Source organism: Agelaius tricolor, unplaced genomic scaffold (genome assembly GCF_023055355.1).
Source record: "Agelaius tricolor isolate 1412-34295 unplaced genomic scaffold, bAgeTri1.0.p SCAF_28, whole genome shotgun sequence".
NCBI lineage: Eukaryota > Metazoa > Chordata > Aves > Passeriformes > Icteridae > Agelaius > Agelaius tricolor.
In genome coordinates, this window is record NW_027269288.1 from 5,476,957 (window position 1) to 5,500,587 (window position 23,631).

The 23,631-nt window shown below is 45.4% G+C and overlaps 2 protein-coding genes across 7 annotated transcripts in view; one reads left to right on the forward strand and one right to left on the reverse strand.

Annotated features, from left to right (window-relative positions):
• The window catches only part of MRPS16 (mitochondrial ribosomal protein S16), a 320,729-nt gene extending 301,666 nt beyond the window's left edge, over positions 1-19,063 (forward strand). Inside the window, exon 4 of the transcript XR_011682649.1 lies at positions 19,054-19,063. The gene's annotated coding sequence lies outside the window, so the exon portion shown is untranslated. The remainder of the gene's footprint in view (positions 1-19,053) is intronic.
• The window catches only part of CAMTA1 (calmodulin binding transcription activator 1), a 248,296-nt gene that overhangs the window by 149,785 nt on the left and 74,880 nt on the right, over positions 1-23,631 (reverse strand). For all 6 annotated transcript variants that reach the window (XM_071449111.1, XM_071449110.1, XM_071449115.1 and 3 more), the window contains one exon: positions 14,723-14,858. In XM_071449111.1, the coding sequence (XP_071305212.1) occupies positions 14,723-14,858 (136 nt within the window). The remainder of the gene's footprint in view (positions 1-14,722; positions 14,859-23,631) is intronic.

Genomic DNA, 23,631 nt, shown 5'->3' on the forward strand with positions numbered 1-23,631 from the left:
CTGGGCTGGTGGGAGAACCATGGCACCCACCAGGAGCTTCCTGTTGTGATTTCAGGGTTTACCTCAGAACCTCGGGTCCCTGCCCTGATAATTCCCTGCAGGGTGTGTCAGTCACCTCTCCTTTCCCCTCCCAGCACTGTCTGTCACTCCTGGCATTCCAGAAGGGCATGGAGTGATTGGCAGATCCAAAGGATGCCCTCTACCCCTGGGGGGCATTGGGCCATCCAGGTGTCCTTTGTCCCTCCCCTCCTGTCCCTGCTTGGTGCCTCCCTGCCCCTTCCCTGCCCTCTCCCCGGGGTTAAAGGAGCAGCAGCCACGGGCTCAGGGAGTTCTGTGGGAGCTGGTGCTGGATCCAGAGGCCTGAGGGCCAGAATAAAGCTCTGGATCCAAACCCTCCTTCAGAACCAACTCCTTTCCTTCACCATCACCTTAAAGCTTCTCTGCCAGAGGGAAACCTGAGGAGCAGCCCCTGTTATGGGGGGAAGCTCCATCCCAGCAGCACCAGAGCTCCTGCAGGCCTGGACTTGTCTCCAAGCACCCAGGCAGCCAAAAGTGTCTGTGGGGTGAAACACCACACACCCAGCCAGCCAAAAGTGTCTGTGGGGTGAAACACCACACACCCAGCCAGCCAAAAGTGTCTGTGGGGTGAAACACCACACACCCAGGCAGGCAAAAGTGTCTGTGGGGTGAAACATCACAGTGCTGCTATTTGGTTCAGCACCAAGGGCCAGACAAGCTCAGGGATGTCCCATCTGGCAATATTGGTAATTATTCCAATAGCTTCCCCTTGGCCATGCTCAAAAGAAGCCCCTGGCAGAGCTGTGGGGAAGCAAATATGTCCCATGTTCAGAGAAACTTTCCTGCCTCTGAGGTCAGAGGTGCATCTCCAGCCTGCATGAAGCAAGATGCTGATGAATCGAAATTCAGAATGTCCCTCATGAATAATTCATTGAATGCGTTTGAGCAAGCTATAGCAGTGTAAATATATGTATGGCTACAAACAGATATGTATATATGCAAATTAACAAAGGAATGGCTCAAGCTACCCACATGGAAAAATCCCAGTGACCCGAGGATGTTTGCTTCATATGGCTCAGAACACATCAAACTGTAACTAAAGAAAAAGCCTGAAATTTATCAAACCATGGCGTGAAGCCGTCCTTGTACCGTTCACTCATAACATAACAAATCCTCCTCATTTATTTATATTTGGTTTTTTCCTTAACTCAAGTTTTACTCTCCCAACCCATCATCTCTGCCACCCCAAATGAAGTCCCCGTGTCACCAGGAGCCATCAGCTCAGCACCACCTCATCCACCCCTGGCAGTGAAATTACATGAATAACCATTACCATGGTAGGCCAGCAAGTGCATTAAACCCCTGGAATTCATATAAACAACACAAGAACATAAATGACAGACATAGGTGCAGGGTCCATCGATCATCCCCTTCTCCCTCACAGCAAGAAATGTGGGATCACATTAAAAATAGAACAGACACCTGCAACTAGACGGGTATTTATACAGAATATTGTGACAACTGTCATTTCACATTAGTCAGCAAGATCCCACAGGACTTGGAGAAGTATTAACTGTGCTGCCTTTTTTTTTTCTGGCAAAATATAATAAAATCCACTTTCTTGATGGCTTCCTGGTGGGGATTGCTCCTCTCCCTGAAGTCATTCATGAAATAAGGATGCACCTCCAAGAGCCTGGATAGAAAACATTTTACCTAGGCATCAGAGTATGGGGAGAGGGGGGGTTGTGATTCTTCACTTGGGACTCATCCATCCTTTTTCACAATGTTTTGATGACACCAAACTCAAAAAATGACCATAGATGACCCAAAGTCAAGGCAGACCCAATGCATGATGCTTATCTGATTAATAATTTGAATTATGACCCCAAATTGTGAAGATTAGAGAAGGACTATGCACTCCTAAGAGCCCATTTATTGAACAAGTTCCTAAAAGATCTGAAGGAGGAAAATTCCAAATTCCAGAGTCAGAGGTACAGAGGCACTTCTGTTTACAGTAAAAAAAATGCTTTGCCCATACAGATAAAGTATTTCAAGGTCTTGCTTGTTACCCTGAGCCTGATGCAATAAAAATAGGACTTTTGTGAAGGTCCTAGACACTCCTTTTATTTGGTGAAAGACATTTACATCACTGGAAGCAAAATGTATCCTCAACAGCAATGTAGCTCCTGTCAAAAAACACACTGTGCCCTACATTTTACCATCATCACAGTTAATCATTTATACACTGTGCAGAGGCACGTGGTGCTCACTGAGAAACACCAAGGCCCACTGTGTGTCCCAAAGAACACTCAGCAAGTACAGGCAAGGTGAACAAGGACAGAGGAAGAAATACCTTGGATACAACCCCTGATGGACAGGGCTGGAGAGACAAGAGATGATGGACCAGGAGACAGAATTGGAAGGGACAAAGGGAACTGGAGAAACAAGGGTGAAATCAGGACAAGAACATGTCAACAAGGAAAACTCAAAGATCTTTATGGTGAAGAAGAGGGTCTTGAAATAGATGGAGAAAGGGCCAAGATGCCACCAAGGGGTTCCAAAGAAAAGGTGACAGAATTGGGAGGGCTGACAAAGAGAGTGCTGAGTGCACCCAAAAAACTTTATGGTGAAGAAGAGGGTCTTGAAACAGATGTAGAAAGGGCCAATGGGTTCCAAAGAAAAGGTGACAGAATTGGGATGGCAGACAAAGAGAGTGCTGAGTGCACCAGCAGGTCAAGGGGAGCCACTGGAAGGTGAAGGGCGTTATCAGAGCCCTTGTGAAGGGCTGTCAGCAGCTGAAGGGAACTGGGGAACATCTGTAGTCTTCTGGAAAGAGCCACAAAAATGTTGTTTTAGAACAACTCACACAAGAGAAGAGGCAGAACTGCCCTGATCAGAACTACAAGGTAAAATGTAATGTGGCACAGTGGAAAGTGGAGAACTGGTCTGCCTGTCATTTGATGCCTCCAGAAGCATTTTATAAACACACATTAAAATTCAGGTTCTGTTTCTGAGTGCCTCTTGCTGAGGGAACTGGAGAGGGCATGGCCTTGACTCATGTCCTGGCTGGCACTGAGGTCCCCAGCTGTGCCAGCTCAGACCTGTGCTCCTGACAAAGGCCATCTGTCAGTGGCCTCTGACACCCCAGCTCTCCCCAGCCTTGTCCCTGTGCCCAGGGCATCTGGGCTTGTTTGTACCAACAACGCTCGTGTTGAAGCACAGCCTGTCACACAGCTCCCTGTCATCTGGGCTGGGAATTGGCTCAAAGACTCAACCACGCTTCCCTTCCACCCCATCAGTGGCTGGTCCAACCCCAAAGTCAGCACCTGCCCAGCAGAGGGGGACAGGCCACCTGTCCCAGACTCTACAGGGCTTGGAGGAACCTGTCATGGCACTCTCAGCCAGGTGGAAGACATCCAGCTGTGGGCTCCTAAAAGAAAATAGGCCACACACAAAGTGTTTGACCAGTGCAAGTGATCAGCCCCTTGGAGCATCATTCCCAAGCCTGCAGCAAGCTCTCCACCTTTGCATCATGACCAACATCTTCTTTGGAAGATAAAGGCATAACAACTGAATTCAGGCATCAGTAGGTGGAATTTTCCAATGTCTGCTGTGCAGGACAGATGATCCTGATGCCTGAAGTTTTAGTTTTCATATTATCCATTAGTATATAACTCTGAACTCCATATAAAGTGTTAGCAAGTTCTCCTCACAGTTTAGTCACACAAACAATCTTTTTCCAGCCTCAGAACCAAGGACAACATTGCAGCTTCAGGCCCAAAAAGTGTAAACAGCAGCAAATTGAGGAGAGCAATCTGGGAGGATGGGACTGCATAACCTGAAGCTGTAATTGGACAATTAATCCCAATATGTAAATGGACCAAAAGTTATAAAAGTGTGAAAACTTGTGACCCAGGGTCCATCTTGGGGGTAGCCTTGGTCAGGATCTTGTACAGCCCAAGGTGTATCCTTGGAAGGCCTTTTAATAAATCTACTTTATTCCTTTAGCACTGTCTAGCCTCTGTTCTAGGTACCCTCTCAAGGCATCAATCCCAGCTGTTCCTCTTGACCTTGCAATCTCTGTTTTAATTAGTGTGTCCTCCTGGTTACAGAATATCAAGGATATCAAGGAACATTACAGCTAACAATCTTGTACTTGGGGGTTTTCCTCCCACCATGGATTTTCAACAACTGTTACATGTTTTTCTTTGATTTTGATAATCTAATGTTAAAATCACGACCTATCCCCCATCCACTTCAGATTTTGTTTGTTTAATCAAGAGTTGAGCAATTTCAAAGATGCTTTTAAAATTCAAACACTGGGTGGTTGCACACTGAGCTGATCCTTTGATACCTGAAAAGTTCTCCAATGGCAACCTCACAGTTTTAATCTTCCTGATATTGCAGGTGATCTAGTTGATCTTACAGATGATTCTGATTAAATGAGCTTTTTAAATGAGCTTTTTTTTTTTTTAATGAGCTCTCTCCAGTTCTCACAAAAATATATAAAATATTCACAAATGTGATACAATGAACTTTATGTTCTTCTTCTGCTTAGAGCAACACTTGGTGCACAGGTGCTGACATTTCTTAGTCATTAAAGAAACTAAACCTAAAATTCTTCAAAACTATTTTATTCAATATTCTATTGGGGTTTTCTTGTAACAGCAGTTAGTGCACAGCTCTCATAGGTTATATATAAGAAGAGTTATTTTTGTGGATAAAAGACAACAAGAAGTCAATAATCTTTGGCAGACAGCCTTCATTGTTCTGCTAGCACAAGCGCATCCAGCTGCTGATGACCCTTAATGTTTCCCTGATATTGTTTTCTGCTATAAAATGGAAGATCTAATATATGCTGAAGGTCAGTCCCCACCAAAGACTGTATCAGAGATAACCTTCATAAACTCACTGAAATTTGTAATACTGTGCAACATCCTCTGTCCTGTCACAGCTGTGACTCCATCCATGCGTCCCCTGCCCAGGATGCTGCAGAGCTGGAAGTGCCCCCAGTTCTGCACCACTCCTTGTGCACGAGGAAAAGCTGATCCCTGGATCACAGCAGAGCATGTGGAAGCTGCTGGCACAGGCAGTATAACCCCATAAACATTTCATGAAGAAGGATAAAGCCCTGCCCACATTCCCCAATGGCCCCCACCTCTGCTAGGGACACACACTTGCACTTAGGGCAACAGCAGCAGAAAATCAGTGATCAACTCTAAATGCACAACATCTTTCAGAAAAAATCACAGCTAAAACCTGGACTTCTCACCATAGCTTGGAGTCAGGCAGTTACGAGGGACCTTTAATGAGTAATTTAGGTAATTAAAAAGTCAAATATGCAATATGCAAGAAGCAGCATCAGTGTGTCACTGCTCTGTGGCACGGTGCTCCTGATCCTGTCCAGTGGCTCCAGTGGCTCATGATGGCTCCATGTGCCATTGGAACACATCATTGTGGCTCTGTGATGGCTGCAAAGGGTTTTCCACACAAGCCTGAGCTTGGCTCATGTTGGAACATGTTTTGTCACCAACATATATAAAGTGTGTTGGGTAATTGCTGCTGGAATTCAACATGTGCTGTATCTCATCTCGGAGATGCAATTTACTGGCTGTATTCCAGTAAAATAACTTTATGGCTTTCTGTCATGATAAATAACTGTTAATAGCATAATGGAATTAATATTTACTTTGAAGCTATGCTGTCTATTCAAATAAAGTTGCTATATTTAGAATCATCCCCATGCTGCTGGGCTTTTAAATGCTGAGAATTGACAAGACAACAGGCAAATATTAAATTCCAGCTCCCTCCAGCCATTAATAAACCTTTTGATTTTGGGTTTGTGATTGAAACCCTTCTGTCTATCTTATACAGCTTTGATAGTTCAAGAAGTGTTAATTCAAATGTGGGACAGATGAGGCAGGAAGGGCTTTTGGGGTCTGGGAGCTCCCTCTGCCTGCCCTAAGAATGGAGACAGTGTAGGATGGTGGGTCTGGACCACCTGGCTTGGAACTAGGGGCAGAAACCTCAGCAAGTGTTCACAGGAAAGTTCATGATTTAACACACAAAAATTATCATGTTTTTGTCATTATAAATGTTCTTTTTATAATTCCAACAAGGAGAGATTGAAGAGACACTGAAGTCTAACCATATCCCTTCTTCCCAGGGATAAGGGAAGCACACAGAAGGCAGGAAAGGAGATGGCATTTCACCTTTTAAAGCTCAAAACCATGCTTCTTTTTAGTAGGAAAATGCTAAAATAAATTGTTCTGGCTGTGGTAGGACATTACAGACACAATGTAAAGCTGCCTGCAGGGACAAGAGTGAGCCTGACCAACAGAAGGACAAGGAAGGGCCAAGCCATGGTTCCCATCATGCATGCTCAGAAGGAAGTGCAGCAGGAGGATTAGGCAGTGCAGCAGAGTCACAGGCGTTGCAAATCCTCCTCACAGTGCTCCAGCATGCTCGTGTCACCTCAGCCTGCTTTTATTCAAAATTTCTTCATAGCAACAAGCACACAAAAACTGCAGGCAAAGTGTAACCATCAACAGAAACACCCACGCAGTATCAGAGAGTGTCTGGGGTCAGACAGAAGGCAGAATCTTCACAAACATATTTATAGTGCTCTAAGACGCTGCAGTCCTCTGGAGCACAGGGTCTTTTAATGGAAAAACACCACGGATTTGTCGTGGCAACTGACAAGGAGCCTCTGGTGCTGTCCAGTGAGGAGCACAGAGGGAATGCCATGGTGGGGGCTGCAGTGGGTCAGGGCTGGCCAGAGCAAAATGCGTTGGTGGTGGCACCCAGCCCTGCCACCACCAACACATCCCCTTGTGGAGACCCTGGGGGGGCATTCCCTGGTCTAGGGAGACACAAGAAGCTTCCCTCAAAAAGCTGTTAGATCCCATTGGCTCCTTCCCCTGATCCTATGTCCCTGAGCCACCCTTTCCCTATTCCCTTATTGGCCCTCATCTTTGTACTGCCCCAGACCAGGGTCACAGCCCCCAGGCCCCTTGGGGAGACAAAGTGAGACCCTCTGTGTGTGCGACCTGAACATCTCACTGAATAAAACATCCGTGGATATTATGCAAAGGTCCTTTTTTGCTTCCTTCCCCTGGACTATGCCAGCAGCAATTCAGACTGCTACACCCCTGCAGAGGCACCCAGACATGCCCCACGAGCCCCCAGGCTTTGCACTGGGACATCAGAATCTTTAGTGATTGATTTGAATGCCTGAACTCTTCACTTTAGAGGCCTTCAGAGCTCCTGTACTTTATTGTGAGAACTCAGCCGAACATTAAACCAAGTGCAGCTCTGCAGTCAGAGATGGACATGGAGCCCTCCCTGGTGCTGTGTCCATCTCCTGTCCATGGAGGGACTCCAGCTGCGGGGGGAGCATCACCAGAACCCCGAGCAAGGCTGCAGCGTTGGGATGGGGGCCTGGCTGCAGCTGGGCAGCCCCCGGGATGGCAGCGGGGTCCCTCCCGCCCGGAGCCGCTGCTGAGCCCCGGCAGCCACGCGATGGCAGCAGAAATATGGGAACACCGGAGCGCACGGACGCTCCATCCCACCGCTCCAAGGAACAGGGATTCCGCACAGACCAGGCAGCTGCTACATGCGAGACAAAGTCTGCCACGGGTTTAGGACAAGCAGAGAGTAGAAAAACAGTTTTTCTCCCCAAAATACAATAATTCACACTTTCTGCATTCCTGGTATTACCAACAGGGTCACTCGGGCTCCCCTGCTGTAGCACAGACACAACACAGCTGTGTGCCCCGGCAGCTTCACTCTAACCTACAGCACACACAGCAAGGCCCAGAGCCCAGCTCCTGCTTCTCACTAATTCCTGGCTCAGATCCCGGCTGGGAACCAAGAGAATCCCGGCTGGGAACCAAGAGAACCCCTTGCTGCTGGCACTGCCAAGCCCTCCCTGCTCCCCTCTGTCACTTCTCCCTTTCACTCACCCCAGGGTGCCAGTGGGCAATTAATGCTTTTTATGTACAGAAAGTGTCCAAACACCATCTAATTAATCCTCATCCCTTGCCTATAAAAAAGGGAAGTAAATAACATCCTACAAAGGTGTGGCTATCCAAACATGTCAGATGTATCCACACTCTAAAATCCCCTCTTGACAGGTTCTGTGTCTGTGTTGCTGGCTGGGGACAACACCAGATTGTGTTTAGGAACACCAGCACCTTCAAACCTTCAAACAAGACTCTGCTCTCCCTGCTCTCCCTCCCCACGCACACCTTGTGAGCAATATCCCACTTTCCAACAGGAACTCATGAAATTAAAATGTTCAATGCACCCCTGATGCACACAGAATCAGCAGCAATACAGCAAACAAGGTCTGCCCTTCTGCCCAACACACAGAGAAAGAAATAAATGAAGAGGAGCTCACTGAAAGCCAGGCAGGGAAGGCAGAGCCACCGAGGTTCCTCACTTGCCATGGAAGCCCTTATCTCCTTCACAGCCCACAATGCAATTACAAGATTACAAGGCACATGCTGCTCCAGCATCTGGATCCTCTGTGCAGACACAGGGATCCCTACAGAACCAGGAAACCTCTTCATCTTGTGAGGAATGAATGGCAGGGATTCTCCTCACAGCACGGCTCCCACTGACCCCTCTCCAGGCACCACTCCCAGGGACAGACGTTGTCTGGAGTTCATATTTGTCCACATAGGTACAGAAAGAATTATTTTGTTTTGCTGTAAACTAATCTACATTGTAAACCCAGGGATAAAGTCTGTACCAGTACCCTTCCATCCCCATCCTAGTCCCCAGCATGTTAAACCCAGACCACAGAGCCAGCAATCCAATCTCCATATATTTTATTCTCAATATATTTCATTTCTGGCCACCAATCTTTAGATCTCCTATTGGATTTTGTTTTCATAAATGGATTTTCCCACAAAGCTGGCAGAAAATAGATTTAATTTCGAATTTCTCTAAACTGAAATAGTCAATATAAATGTCAATGTGTGTTTGTGCCATGCAGTTGGTGAGGCGACACAAGCCTCACATTTCAGAGGGATTCAGGGGCCTGCCAGTGTGTTTTCTGTCTGTATACTTGTTCTAATGCTTTCCTTTAGAAGGATGACTAGAAGTATATATATATATATTTATTAAAATTTTTGTTTTGCTGTTTTGTTTTGGGGATGCAAAAAGCTGTATGACGTCTAGCACTGCTTTGCAGGCAAGTCAGGAGGAAAAATTCAATGTCAGCAGAGGATTCTGCAAACTGACATCCCCACAGACCCATCACAGAATGGTCTGGATTGGAAGGGACCTCAAGGACACCCTGCCATGGGCAGGGACACTTCCACTACTGTAGGTCCCTGGTTCCCTCTCTCCCCCCAGCACAGGGTGTAGTTGCAGCACCAATTACTCAACAAAATTCCAATCTAGCCTGATGTTAATGCCATTAGTCCACAGAGATCCTTTTGGAATCATTTACATCAGAACTGTCTTTTTACATCCTAAATGAAAAATGCTCAGACTTCAGTGAATGGGATTTGAATTACAGCCCTACCACATGTGGCTCAGCTTTATTCACGCTATTTATTAAACAGGGAAAAAAATGATGATGCAGTCAATTACAGAGCAATTACCTGAGAGCTGCTGCAAACCTGTTGCCTTGCACTGCAGGGACAGTGGTTGTCCTTGATTTGGGCAGAACTTGCCTATAGGGCACCTGCCAGGCAGAGCATCCCCCAAGGCCCTGATCTCAGCCTGAATCTTCATCCTGAGACAGCCACATAATAGGAAAACTTCTACTGATGAAGTTAAATAAACCATGACAATTAAAGGATTAGGAATGTTACGGGTCTTGTGAAGAAAAATATCTTCTGGACATGTACAGGGCATTAGGAAAAGAAGCCAAAACTCAAGAGAATTTGCTGTGACTTTATGTGACTGCAGGAGAATACATCAGGGCCCTGATATACAAAAGGATTATTGATATGTATGTTCCCTTCTGAAGAGACTCCCAGGAGATCCATTCTGGATTTAACAATAATCCATACCGCCCTTCAGAAATGGCAAAACAATGCTCCCATTTCCCAGGACTCCCTCCAACACAGCAATCATTAAGATGCCATCACAACCCTGCATTCCAGGTGCCATAAACACCAGCTGGAACAGGAATAAATCCCAACCACATCTCATGAGCAGTCAACACCTCCACATTTCTGCAGAAGCATCTGCCTGAGGTGCCCACTGTGGAGAGGTGCAGACTGCAAAGGTGAGTGTGCCACAGCAAAGGTGTGGGTGTCCCAGCAAAAATGGGGAGATGCTGTTGGTCTCTAATGAGCTACAGGGGCTTAAGAGAGAGGCTGGTTATAAAGGGGATCAGTGAAATCTCAGGAGAGGTGTCAGGACAGTGATATTTGCAGCAATGATGAAGAACAGAAAAGTGCCCCTCCTTGTGAGCAGTTTCTCCCTTGTTCAGGGCCACTTGTTTGTGTTAATATATGCACACGTGTGTGTCATATTTTCAGAAAGCCTCTCACATTAAACTCTCCTTTCTCCTCCAAAGCCATTCCACAGTATTTCTCTGAAATGCATTAAGCAGGCTGAGTGAACAATGTGATCCTAATTAGTTTGCAAACTACACAGCTCACCTCTGAGGGTGAGCAAAGCCCATGTAAATTAAAGTGAATTGCAGAGAATTGGCTCAGGCTGCCCAAGGAATCCCTCTCCAGATTAGGGCTGCTCCAAAGTGCCACCTCCACCTCCCACCCTCCCATGACAACTGAGCAGATTTCACTCACAATAGCAGGGAATAGAGAGATGTAAAACCACTTTGCAGTTCAGTATTCCATGGTGGGCTATTTTGCACAATGCAGAGGAGCCCATTTGGTCATTTACCAAAAGCAAAAGTCTGGTCCTTCACAGGTGCCCCAGGCTGCAGAGGCTACTGATGCTGTCCCCACTCTGGTGACCCAAGGTGAGCACAGGGACGCTGCCAAAACCCAAATGCTACAAAACCTGTGTGATGTTTTGATGGTGATGTCCCAGGGTTTATGCAGTAATTGAATAATCTAAAATTTTCATTCCTGTCCTCGTGGACTAATCTGCAATAGTGTTAAGGGACTGCTATGATATTAATTAAATACAAGTCCTGCATACAAAATTGATACTTCGCATCTCCATCTCCACAAGGGAGTTTCTCTCTTAATAAGACTGAAATCAAGTTTTACGTTTTTTGTTTGGTTTTTTTTTTTTTCTTTATAAGGAATTCATAAAGATTACCATATTGTACCAAGGTAACAAACACCCAATCTGCAAGAAATTTCAAATACAGAAGCTCTGGTGCTTGGAGTGGGACCAGGGGCACAGCTCTGCCCCAGCCCTGGGACAGCCCCTCTCCAAGACCACTTCTCAGGCACTGGGGTTTGGAGAGACTAAAATATCCTCAACACAGGATAAAGAGCAGCTTGATCAGTGTCAACCTTCCAAAACACAGATGACAAGAGGGAAATTCACTATAAAAACATGACCTCGTTTTAATTTTGGCAGCAATTTACTACGAATTCACGTGAAGGCACAGTTACACTCTCCTGGAAAAGTTCACACACAAGAAAAGGCAGAAATGCATCCTCTGAGCCAGGAGCCTGCAAAGCAGAGCAGCACCATCCAGAGTCATGGCAAAGCTATTCCAACACTCCCCTTACTATTATTTATTAGTTAATATTTTTAATTATGTGAATTGATTAGGAACGCATCACCAGGGATCCTAATTAATTAGAATTTTAAAAAGGATCACAGACCAGAGATTCCACAAAGAATTGCACAAAGAGGTGTATTAAGGGAAAGGCCAAATTAACTTCTCCTTTCTGGTTTATCCAGCCTTTTCTGACAGGACTGTGATCAGATTAACCAAGTAATACCCAAACCCCTCCTGTACAGCAATGCTAACCAAGGCAACAGCTTGAGGATTTCAGGCCATTTTCATTTAACATCCACTTGGTTAAGTAGTTTATTCCTCCTAATCCACATTTATTTAAATGAGTCAAAGTAGTTTATTCCTTATTTATGTTCTAAATTTGCTTTAGCTGTCTCACCCATGCTCACCAAATCCTTCTGCAGGGTTCTGATAGACATCAACATCCTTCAGGATGCAGACTTTTTGTTTCAAAAATGTATTTTTCTATTTACCCAAAACTTGGAAAGACAAAGGAGCCATCACACTGACAACACTCAGGAAGGAATTAATTATTAAATCTTCTAATACAAGTCCCTGTTCAGAACTGGCTGGTCAGTAGTTTCACAGGCCAGCATGTTCCTCTGCCCTGCCTCCGAGCTGCCATTTCCAGAGCAATGTTTGGATGCTATTGATGCTCTTGGCTGTCGGCTCTGCAAGTACTTTTCCATCAGTGCAACAATGATCCCTATTTATCTTCTGGCTGCAAGAGTTGCTGAGATGATCTGGCAGTGCCACAAGGCAGACAGTTATTTCATGCCCTGTTAAACCCTAATGCGGCTAACTACGGTATCACTCCAAATTTGAAAAAAGCCTTTTTTTGTTATTTTAAATCTGCTGCCTACGTGTCCAAGTTGAGAACATTGCTTCCTTTTAAAATGGTATCAGCAACCTAAAGCCAACATGCTCTCTGTGAAGCAGCAAGGTGTACTGATTGAGTAATTAATTAATAAGGTTAAAATGACATCATTCTGCCCAAGAAGCACCTGGAAGTCAAAAGAACAGACAATTTCTGCATCATTGAGAACAGAGACTGGCAGTGACCACCCAGGTGCTGCCTGTGGATGAGAGGGTCCAAGTACCTTCTTGAAGATAGAAAATCAGGTACTAAAGGGCTCTCAAGCTGGAGGAGGATGTAGGAACGAATGGCTAAACCCTGGTACATCCAAATCACAAAGCAAATAGTTGAACACTTATTTTCCTGAGTGGTGAATGTGATCAGCCACAAGGAGGATCCCTGAAAGCTGTGCTTCCTCCAGCTCCAGATGTGCCCATATTTGCTACTTTCCAGGAGACACACTTCAGTAAAATAGAAATTAATGGGTTCAGTGCAGGGTTCTTTGAGCTAAACACAATCACCACCACATCCATGCAGTTGGGCACTAAGGGGCTGGATAGCTCTAGCTTTGGAATAACCCCAAGAAAGTCCCATTTATTTTCTCATGTGCTCATGTGGCAGGCAAAGGTCATCAACAATCTCTTGCTACAGGTAAAGGGACAGCACAGGGTCTGGTGTTCTGAACTGTGAAAGTTTACAGAAGTTAATTAAATCACACTCTGCAAACCCAAAACAAAAACAAGGCACCATTTCTGTGATGATGACTTTTTTTTTTTTTTTTGTGCTTGTCATAATAAAACATTGTTATTGGATGTAAAAATTATGGAACAAAGTTATGCCTCTCTGGTGTAATATAATGCAATCCATTTAATACTATTTTAAACCCCAAAACCTCATTAGAGCAGACAGAATGTAAGAATGACAAATGGGCTAGGAGGAAGCTGGAGCACGAGATGAATTCTGGGCACTCGTCCCCTTCCCGTTGCTGGCACTGACTTTGGGGATGCTGGGGGAGTTTCAGCCACCAGCTCCACGTGGGGAGAGCAGGGTGCCCCTCACCCCAACAGGAGGGAGGTTCATGCCTTGCAAAGCATCAGCCAGACAGGCCTGGAGACACAGGTGAAGCTCTGCCTGTCATGGGCACCCCCATTACCCCAGCCAGGCTCACAGGCTGTCAGCTGTAAAATCACCCCAGCCTACACAAACACACACCCGGCAGCCTCACGCTCCTTGGCCAAAATGACACAGCTGAACACTGCAATTACACATTTTAACAGCCTTGGACCACTCTGGCCCCAAGTTTGGTATCCAGTGTTGGGAATATAGCCCTGCTGTCTTAGGAACGAGATGGGCACAGCTCTGTGGGTAGGCTTCTGCTACCAGAACATGTAATTGCTATTTAATAAATATAAAACGTGCATAAATGCACTTGTTATCCACACCTGTGCAAACCTTTAACATCAGAAGTGACCAGAGTGATCAGAACAGCTCTCTCCTCATGCAGATTGAGGTTAAGAAAGAAAAGTGGTGTCAAACAATGACATATTTTAGAACAAATGAGCTTATTCAGTAATAATGCCTCAGGTGCAATCACTTGCATGAATGTGTCTGAGTAGCTGAATACCATCAGCAGAGCAAAGGTTCTCTCAAAACACACATGGATTCTGGGTCAAATTCAACAGAAATTCTTCCCCTGCATACTGCAAGACCAACAGTCCATCAGCACACAGAAATTACAGCAATTGCTACCAAAACTTAGCTGAGATTTGTGAGAATCAAATTGGACCCATTCCAGCTGCCATGGTTACAGAGTGCTGTGCAGCCCACCCTGAGGTGTCGGGCTGCCCTTGGGCAGTGCCTGTTACAAAAAGCAGAGTTTACCAGAGTGGAGACACTCTACAGTCACACAGCCCAGCCAGCAGCCACACAGGCAGGTGGTGAAGCTGTACTCACAGTTTGCTCAAAGGAGTAATAAAGAACAAGTATATTTGCTGGGGGTGGGGCGAGTTGGGGTTTAACCTCAGCCAATAACTACGTGGGGTAACAGGTGGAATTCAGCAAATAGGAGTCATTTTCTGAAGGTGTGGACACAGCCTTTGTTGGTTTGAGGTGTCTTGGGGAGCCATCACAGCCCACAGCCACCCCCACCAAGCTCCTACCTCCACTCCTTGCACCTTCAGTTTCATGTGATCCTCTCTGGTGGTCTTCCCGTCTTTCCTTTTTTTCCAGCAATATCCATCTTTCCTGTATTTCACTTTCTTTCTGTTGTACAGGATCATAGAACCATTCTGTGGTCTAAAAGCAAGAAATAGGTTTGGGTTACATAAAGCAACAAAACCAGACTGAAAGTGTCTATGGAACAATGTCCCACAGACCAGCAAAAGGCTCCACAGAAAGCAACAGTCAGGATTTGGTGTCAAATGAAATAAATGCTCCCCTTTTGCTGCTGTTACCTGGCTGAAGTGATGTCTGCAATCTGCAAACTCTTCTGTGAGGATCTCTTACCTAATGCAGGGAGTGCCAGTGACAGGTTAAAGAAAGAAAAGAAAGGAATTCTGATAAAATAGCCAACATTTGCACAGGATGTATTTTGACTGCTACATGCTGAAAATCAGAAGGAAAGAAAATTTAGGGGTAAAAAAGGATTGTTGTTATTTAATTACAATTTCTCTTGCTAACACATCAGCAGAATGAGATTCCAACCACCTCTAAGGCTGCACCAGGACATGGATGTTGGCTTAAAATGGCAATAAACAAGCAAAACAGAAGGGGAGGATAAAAGCACGAGCTTACACATTGGTTTCACTGCTCTGCTTAGATCAGTGCTAGACAGGGAGTAACCTGCTCCCTTCTGAGCACCTTCTCAACTTCAAAGACACAGGAAAACTTCTTCCACTTAAAAACTACGATGGCAATTTGAAATGTCCTTAAAGGCATGGTGATGCCCAGCAGACAGGAGCCACTGTAGTTTGAGTGTAGAGAGATTTTGCGATTTGTAAGCCAGATCACAACTGAGGCAAGTCTGTTGTAACACCAAGAAATAACAAGTACCCTCCAAGCTGGGAGACAGTGAGCACTTTTTCCAAATACACACAAATATTTATTGCTTGTGGCCAGAAAGCCAAGCCCCATCCTCCCAAACTATCCCCCTATCCTATCCCCCAGGTCCCAGCAGCCTGGACCCAAGGGCTTGGGGAGGCTGCTCCTCCTCTCTTCCTCCTCCTCATCACCCTGAAAATAAACACTAGGGTGTCAGCACAGCCACGGTAACTGTTTGACAGCACTGGAGATAGTGCATTAATTCAGTGGAGGTATTCTGTATCTCATTTCAGTGTTTATTCTATAAACCCCCAGTCACTGCACGTGGCAGCTTAAACCCTTCTCACAACACCAGAGATCCCTCAGGCACCTTCGGGCTGTGTCCGTGGCTCACGAGTCACCCAGGGCAGGCAATGAAAAGCCAGAGAGAGCTGAGCTCCTGCCTGGTGCCCCTGCCCTCACACACATGGTTTTCCACAAAACAGAGGAGTTGGAGGCTTTTGATGCCAGGGAAATCCTGCTTCCCTCACCCCCAGTGCCACGCGGGCACGGGTAGGGCAGAGCTGAGCTCTGCAGCCTCGCTGCTGCTCTGCAGGGCTGGAACAGGGTTTGTTGGTTGATTTCTGCAATGAAGAAGGAACACAGTGAGAGGGCACTGGCAAAGCAGTTAACGAGATTTATAGAAAATAGAGCCCAATGAAACAAAATCTCTTAAGGATCTCTGGAGCGGTTTTCGATTTTGATAAGAGTGTATCGAGCTGCTTTAAGGCTCACAGAAAGCAGCTGGTTTTTAAAGATAACTTCATGAGATGAGACACAATTTTAACCTGATCTACACTGCTGCTGCATTTCGCCCACTGTAAGGAAGAAAAGAGGAAAGCTCTGCCCTGCTCATCCATCCCTCAGCATTCAGACACAGCCCAGAGCAGCCAACTGATCATGTGGGAAGGCACAGCAGGCGAAGCCTGCCGGGGATTCCCAGGGCATGTGACAGATGTGACTCCAGCCCAAATCTCTGGGGGTTTTGCCACTCAGACTGAATTTGGGGATTTCCTTTTTCCCTTTGCAGATGAGAGGGACAAAGTCACAAGCCTGAGCGCAGGCTGCAATTCTTGATTGCTCTGGATTTCCTCTCCTTTACAAGCCTGTGGCATTTAAAAGCTGCCTAATCTCTATTTTGGTTTCTTGCCTGTGGCCTGAGGGAAGGTGAGGGAAGGACAGGAAGAGTAATTGCAAAGCAGAAAGCCTTTTGTCTCAAGTATTGATGAGATCTGGAATGCTTTCCTCCCTCTCACCCTGCTATCTACCGCCAAGGCTCCCACAAATTGCCACAACAGCCTAAAAGCTACTTTTGCCCAAATTATTCCTGCTACAGCCAGGAAGAAGATCCTAAATTCTATTTTCCTATTTATTTTTAACATGAACAATCATCCCCTGTAGCCAGTGGGTCTGAGCTCGTTGCTTGGGGAGACCCAGGGCTCCTGACAGAGCTCAGGAGTAATCCAGGCCAGTGGATAAATCAGAGTTTCCCTCAGTAAAACAAAGAAAGGGAGGAAAAGAGGAAATGGGATTTCCAGGGACCATTTTCCAGAGAGGTGATTTTGGATTTGACACCCAACTCAGCTGTCCATACTCACCTTTGGCTCTAAGTCCTGCTCTGAGTGGGTTTTGTTTCTTTTGGATTAAGTTCCTCACCTGGGTCATAGGAATCTAAACCTACTTATCTTGTTAACAGGAACCAGGATGCAAAGAGGGAATAAACAGAAAGCAAGTTAAGATTAGGATATTTTGGTCAACTGATGCTTCATCTGTCACTCCATTAGTGCTCAAATTTAGGTCCCTCTGGCCTGAAGGACAGAGATTTCCCCTTAATCACATTACTGCAATATTAAAAATGCTTTTCAGTTTAACCAGTTCCCTCTAAATTGTCACATCGAGATGTGGTAAATGTCAGACATATCAGTTAATGAAAACTACGTTTTACTGCCTCAGGAGCTGGGGGTGCCAAAAGGGAATTGCAAATACTGCAAATCCAAGAGTCTCTTTTTCAAGATAACAGAGCAAAATCAGCCAGAACCATTCCTTGAGAAGGTCCATGGCTCTAAGAGTTATTTTTTATTGTATCATCTGCATTTATTCCAGTTCCAATCCAAGGAGGATATTTAAAGGACAAATATGGATGTTTAATACCATAAGGCAGAGGTACCACACACCAGACCCTCCCTGTACCTCACCAGTGCACGAGCAGAAGCTGCCCCCAGTGCCTGGGTGACAAACCCTCCCCACCCCTGCCACCCACCACACTGAGAGATGGCTCCTGCACACAGCCTGGATGGTGCCATTTTTCACCTGCATGATAATTTTCTCTGGCTGTGAAGTTATCACAGAGCCAGGGGACAACAGGAGGGAACTATCTTCCATCTTCTGCATCTATGCATGATAATAATGAGAAATTAACTTCTGCTTTCCCAAAGGAGCAACCTACTGATGCAGAAAGTGGCTGGGAAAAGCTGGAGTCCTGGAGGAAGACATGAAAAGAGACAGCCTTTCAAGAAAATACTGCACAGAATCCTTGTCCTCCTTTCCTTAGGAATGCAAGGAAGACCAAGTCCTTGAACTTGTCTTCATCCAGGCCAGCGTGGGAATGGGGAGAGGTGCCAAGAGTGAGTGTGACAAGGTCCCTCCCACTCAGCCAATGCCCTGCCATGCAGCAGAGCAGGCAGAGCTCTGGGGCTAGCAAACACTGCAGGTGATCAACTCCAAGTAATCATCTATTTCCTTCTTCTCTGCACTGTCCTCACACTGCAGCAGTGATGGACAGGGACTGTCAGTCAGGATTCACATCATGCTCTCAGAAACACCTCATCTCTTATTTCTTGTTTCTGCCCAAGAAAAATATCTGATGACTGAAGTTATTTCTCCCTTGAGGAATGCTGCTCTTGAAGTCTTCATTTACCTTGACATTTCCCCCCACTGCACCTGTGGCTTATCAGAAGATTAAAGCCCAAATGGAAAACTGAAAGAGGAATCTCAAGCAGTTGCAGCCCTTGACATCTCACCTGCCCTTGGCCATGCAGATACCTGGACACTCACTGCTGGTTTAGGAGGATGTGAGCCTCCAGGCTCAGTAAGGATGGAGGCACCCAAGGCCGAGCCATGACCCCTGTCCCACCAGCCCAGGGATGCATCTGGAGGATGCTCTAACAGGTAGATCTCTTCCATACTGACAAAAAGCTTTAAAATTATATTTAAAATTATATTATATTTACATGGGCAAATGTTTTCAAGACTGTGGGGATTTTTGTCCACCACAGCTGTAACACTGGCAGATCACACACAAATTTGTTTGACAAACACTTTTTTCCTCCCTCCTAAATAAGTGCTTGGCTTTGACCCTCAGGCAATGATTCACACTTGCCCTGAAAGAAAAGAAACCCCAGCATGTGCCCAGCCTGCACCGGTGGGACCAAAAACCAAAGAAAAGCCCTTCAAAAACTTCATGTAGATGTTCAGACTTCACCATAACTGCTGGAAAGCCATGGCATCTCATGGGGAGAGGCTGCTGCCATTACAACCTCCACTATACACACTGCAAGCTGGGATTATTGGCACAGCAACTGAAGGAATCACAGATTATATGTTTGAAATTTTTCTGATCTTTGATCTCTATAGGGATGAAACAAAGACTTCAGATAAGTCTTCTTATCCATGTAGTAGGAGGTATAAATCACAAGGAAACGTAAATAGACTGCAAGTTTTTTGTATCTAGAATTAAATGTCATTTCCATTTAAGATGTAAGTGAATTTTCTTCATATCTACAACATTTAAGAAGTTGAAGTCGAAAGTCACAGACGTAGCAATTTTATCCAGAGCTGCAGTTAAGGCAATGGCTAATCCCATCAAGGGGGCATTAATTGGTGTCTAGATGCTCCTTCTCATAGCAGCAGTAGGCCATAAAACTTAATCCTTACCTCCTCTTTCCAGCATGTAGCCTCTGTGTTCATCAATAAAAGTAATGTGATTCATTAAGTATGGGAGTAATTACCTGTGGCTCCAACAAACAGGACTGAACAAGCCATGCCAGTGCCAAGTTGGCTTTTGTGCCCTCGCTCAGAACTGCCAGGGGCTGCCAAGGAAAGCCCTTCTGCAGATCAGGATAAATGCTGATGGCTGCAACACAAGCTGCAAACCACTACACAGCTGCTGGGCATCTCCTTGGTGTGGGTGGGATACCCAGTAACAAGTCCTACCCCAAAAGCAGCTCCTTGGGGCAATTTAAGGAGTGATCAGGATGCTGGTGCCACAAAACCACATTGTGAAGATATTCTGTTTGCATGGTGCATTGGTACACAAGTGAATCCCTAGAACATCTGGGGCTCTGGTGACAGAGGCAGGACCCAATCATCCTGCCAGCAGTGATGTCCCTGCAGCACAGTGCAGGCAGGTACACAAGTGACTCCCTAGAACATCTGGGGCTCTGGTGACAGAGGCAGGACCTGATCATTCTCCCCACAGTGATGTCCCTGCAGCACAATGCAGGCAGGTGCCAAGCACAGCACCTTCAGCTGAGAGTGGTGGGGAGGCAGAGCCTTGCCCATGTCCCCGTGGGTGTCCCTGTCAGGCTGCAGAGGCCAAGAGCAATGGGGCAGCTCCAGGCACCTCAGTACAGCAACAACTCCAACCAGCACCACTTCTTCTGTGCTAAGACCTGTACTCACTAATGGGTCAGAAATTTATGTCTTTGCTCTGTGTCCTAGCTCTTGAAACAACTAGAAAACAGGTAACAGTGCTGCCAGCACTAATAAAAGTGACAGAACTGATCTGATTCTCAGTAGCCACTTACTCTGCTGCCATTTAAGTGTATTGCAGCTGGCCCCTAAGTGTGAACTCCACAAAAGACTCACACAGCACCTCTGCCTATCATAGCTACTCAGCCTGATGAATTCCATCATTATAATTTTCCTTTTAGAGACAATTAAAAAAAAACCAAAACAGGTTACAAATTAAGTAGATATGTTATTTACCCAACCAGGTGGGTGAGCTCTGCTCTCCCGGTGACACAGCAGGTCTGAACTCAGTTCAGCACCCTAGGACCTCCCTATGCAGGGAAATACTTCTGGAAACAGCATTGTCCCAAAGCTGCATATTTAGTTCAAGCAGTTAACAACAGTTTTCCCCACATTTTACTCAGCAGCATGATAATTCACATGTTGATCACTCTGAACTCTGTAACAGACTTGAAAAAGAAATTAGAAACAATCTTTATGAACTCCTCAGCACACCGAGCAATTGAAGCCTCCCCGTAACGATGTAGGACCAAAGACAGAATATTAAAATTGTCATTAAGTGGAATGCACATGAAATGCTAAAAAGTCTTTCTGCAAATTATTTCTTGATATAATGTCATGCTGTAGAACTAAATCTTAGTACAAGGTATGAAAAAAGCCAGTTAAATCAACTTTGTTCATTTAAATATAATTTTAAAAGAACTGGCATTCATCTCTTTATTGCTCAAGGATTTTTATCAATTTCTTTAGCCCTCATTTATTTCTCTTCCCTACTCCCATGGGGCTACCATTTGACTTATTGGGAATTAATTCTTACAATTCATGAATGCTTTAAACTATTTTCAGATTAATCACCACCATCTCCACTGGTGCACCAAGGAGAGCCCCATTCCCTTCTCTGTGCTCACACAGACCAAAGGGCTCCAGCCCCCAGGGTACCAGCAGCCATTCTGCCTTATCAATTGCTCTCTCCATGGACACAGATTGGTACAGTGACGACCAGGGGCTCCAATTAACTTTTAAAAGACTTATTTGGAGATGGCCTCCTCCTGCGGGTGGTGCTTCAGTTCTAAATCTGCTCCCTTCCCAGTGCAGCAGCAACATATGTGTGTGCAAACACTGCATTCTTATGGGGAAGGAAGAAAATGGAAGAAAAAATCTATTTATTTAGTTAACTTACTTCCTGTTCAATTTTCCCACTTGTAACAACACCAGCTCCAGGCTAACAAGGTTTCCACAACTGTGTCTAAGTGGGACTGTACCTTGGTTTTGTCCAAAACACCAAGTACCAGGGAAATTTGCCATGATGCACATGAACCATGTCCTTGGACTCTGGCAGGTGTCACCCCCAGCACTGAGGCTGGTGGGAGCCATGTGGGCTTTGCTGGTAATTGGGAAAAATCTCACTGGGGATGGGAGGAGAGCAGAGGTCTGAGGAAGAAAAAGGGTTTTCCCTCTGCTAGCAGCATGCTTGATTCATGACTTGAGACACTATAAAAATCTGTAAATATTTGAAAATTGAATAATAATAAATAATTATAAATTCAAATTGAGAACCACTCCAAGTTGTAAATGCAGTTCAACAGCTGATGAACTTCTAACGCTGTAAGCAGAGAAACAGCAAAGACTGGAGGAACTGGTGATGCTGGTGTGGGAGGGAGCAACTCCCAGGCTGTGGTCCAGTAACACATCTGTCCCAGCCAGGCCCAGCAGAAGATGGGCAGAGCACTATGGACAGCACTGGAGAGGGGACACAGTGCTGCTCAACAGCCAGCACCAGCTCACTCTGTCCAGGCAAAAGCATCATTTGCAATATTGCAATTCAATTAAAAAGGCTGATTTGCCTTGGACTGCATCGATTGCTGGGACTCCATTGATTCCTGATTAATAGCAACTATGTACATAAATCTGGATTAACTTGCAAACCAGAGATGCTCAAACTGTCCCAGAAGCTGGGCAGGTTGGGATGCCTGTCCTAAGCCCACAGCCAGGACCATCAGCTCTTTGTAGGGCTGAAGCTTAGGACTGAGCCAGCTGTTGAGGTCAGCTTTAAGATGGGGCAACACAAGCAAGCCCAGCCCTGTCCAGGCAAAGCGAGCACTCCCAGGGAAGGAGGGCAGAGCTCACTGTGCATCCTCCAAATGGGTTCACTGACCAAGCCTGAGCTCTCTTCAACAGGCACTGCTGGAATGCCCTGCAGCAGCCTGTTCTCAGCCCTTCCTCTCTTTCAAATGAACCTCACAAATATAATCTGTTTATTTATATCAATTTAGTCCCATCAATTAATGATGACAAGGCAATTAACTAGAATGCCAGACAGTAAAAAATAACCACATAATGCCTTCTTTAGAGGAAATCTATTATGTAATTCTAATCGGTCTTCATTAACACAAAGTATTCCAGTAAAAGGTAGTAATCTAGTTATAGTCTGTGAAATATGAAGATCCACAAAGTAATTTTTCAGAATTAAGGATATTTTTAAGTCAATAAGAAGAAAACCTGTCTGCATTTTTTCTGCAAAAAACTTTTTTGCAAAAAACTACACAACTCCATAACATAAGGTGCTGGTGCTGAGCAGGCTGTGCAGTATCACCAAAGAGGAACTAAATTCCATTCATCACCTCCCTTCCCCACAGTGTTTGGGGTCTGGATCAAGCTGAGAGCATGGCTGCACCCATTTCTTCCATCCCCCATCCAGCACTCACTGCACAGGTGCTGGCACCAGAGAAGGGAGTCTCAAACCATCAATTGTAGTGGTTTTCAAACAGCCTGACAAGCAGGTATTGTGCTGATTAGTGTTCAAATCAGTGTTCACTGATCTGTTCAGATGATACCCCACTCACCCTAGGCATGAGCTCTCCTTCACACACTGGCTCCACAGCTGCCACGAGTGACAGGAGAATGGCACAGCATGACCTGACCTGGCTCATTCCTTCCTGATGGACTGAGCAAGTAACTTGTGCACAGAACAAAGACAACATAGTTGCTTCAATATTTCATGTGAGACATTTCAGAATTACCAGTGTTTTAATGGTACTAACCTAATTTATCAGTTGTATATATTAAAGATTCTATTTTTAGGGAAAATGAGATGAAAAACATGACACACAATCAGCTTCACATGGAAATACACATTTTCTAATTTTAAGCCTTATTCCTCTTCAAACTTATTAATAAACTAGTAGTTGATAAGAGAGAATTAACCCCAAATATAGAAAATCCTGCAAACAAAGAACACAGA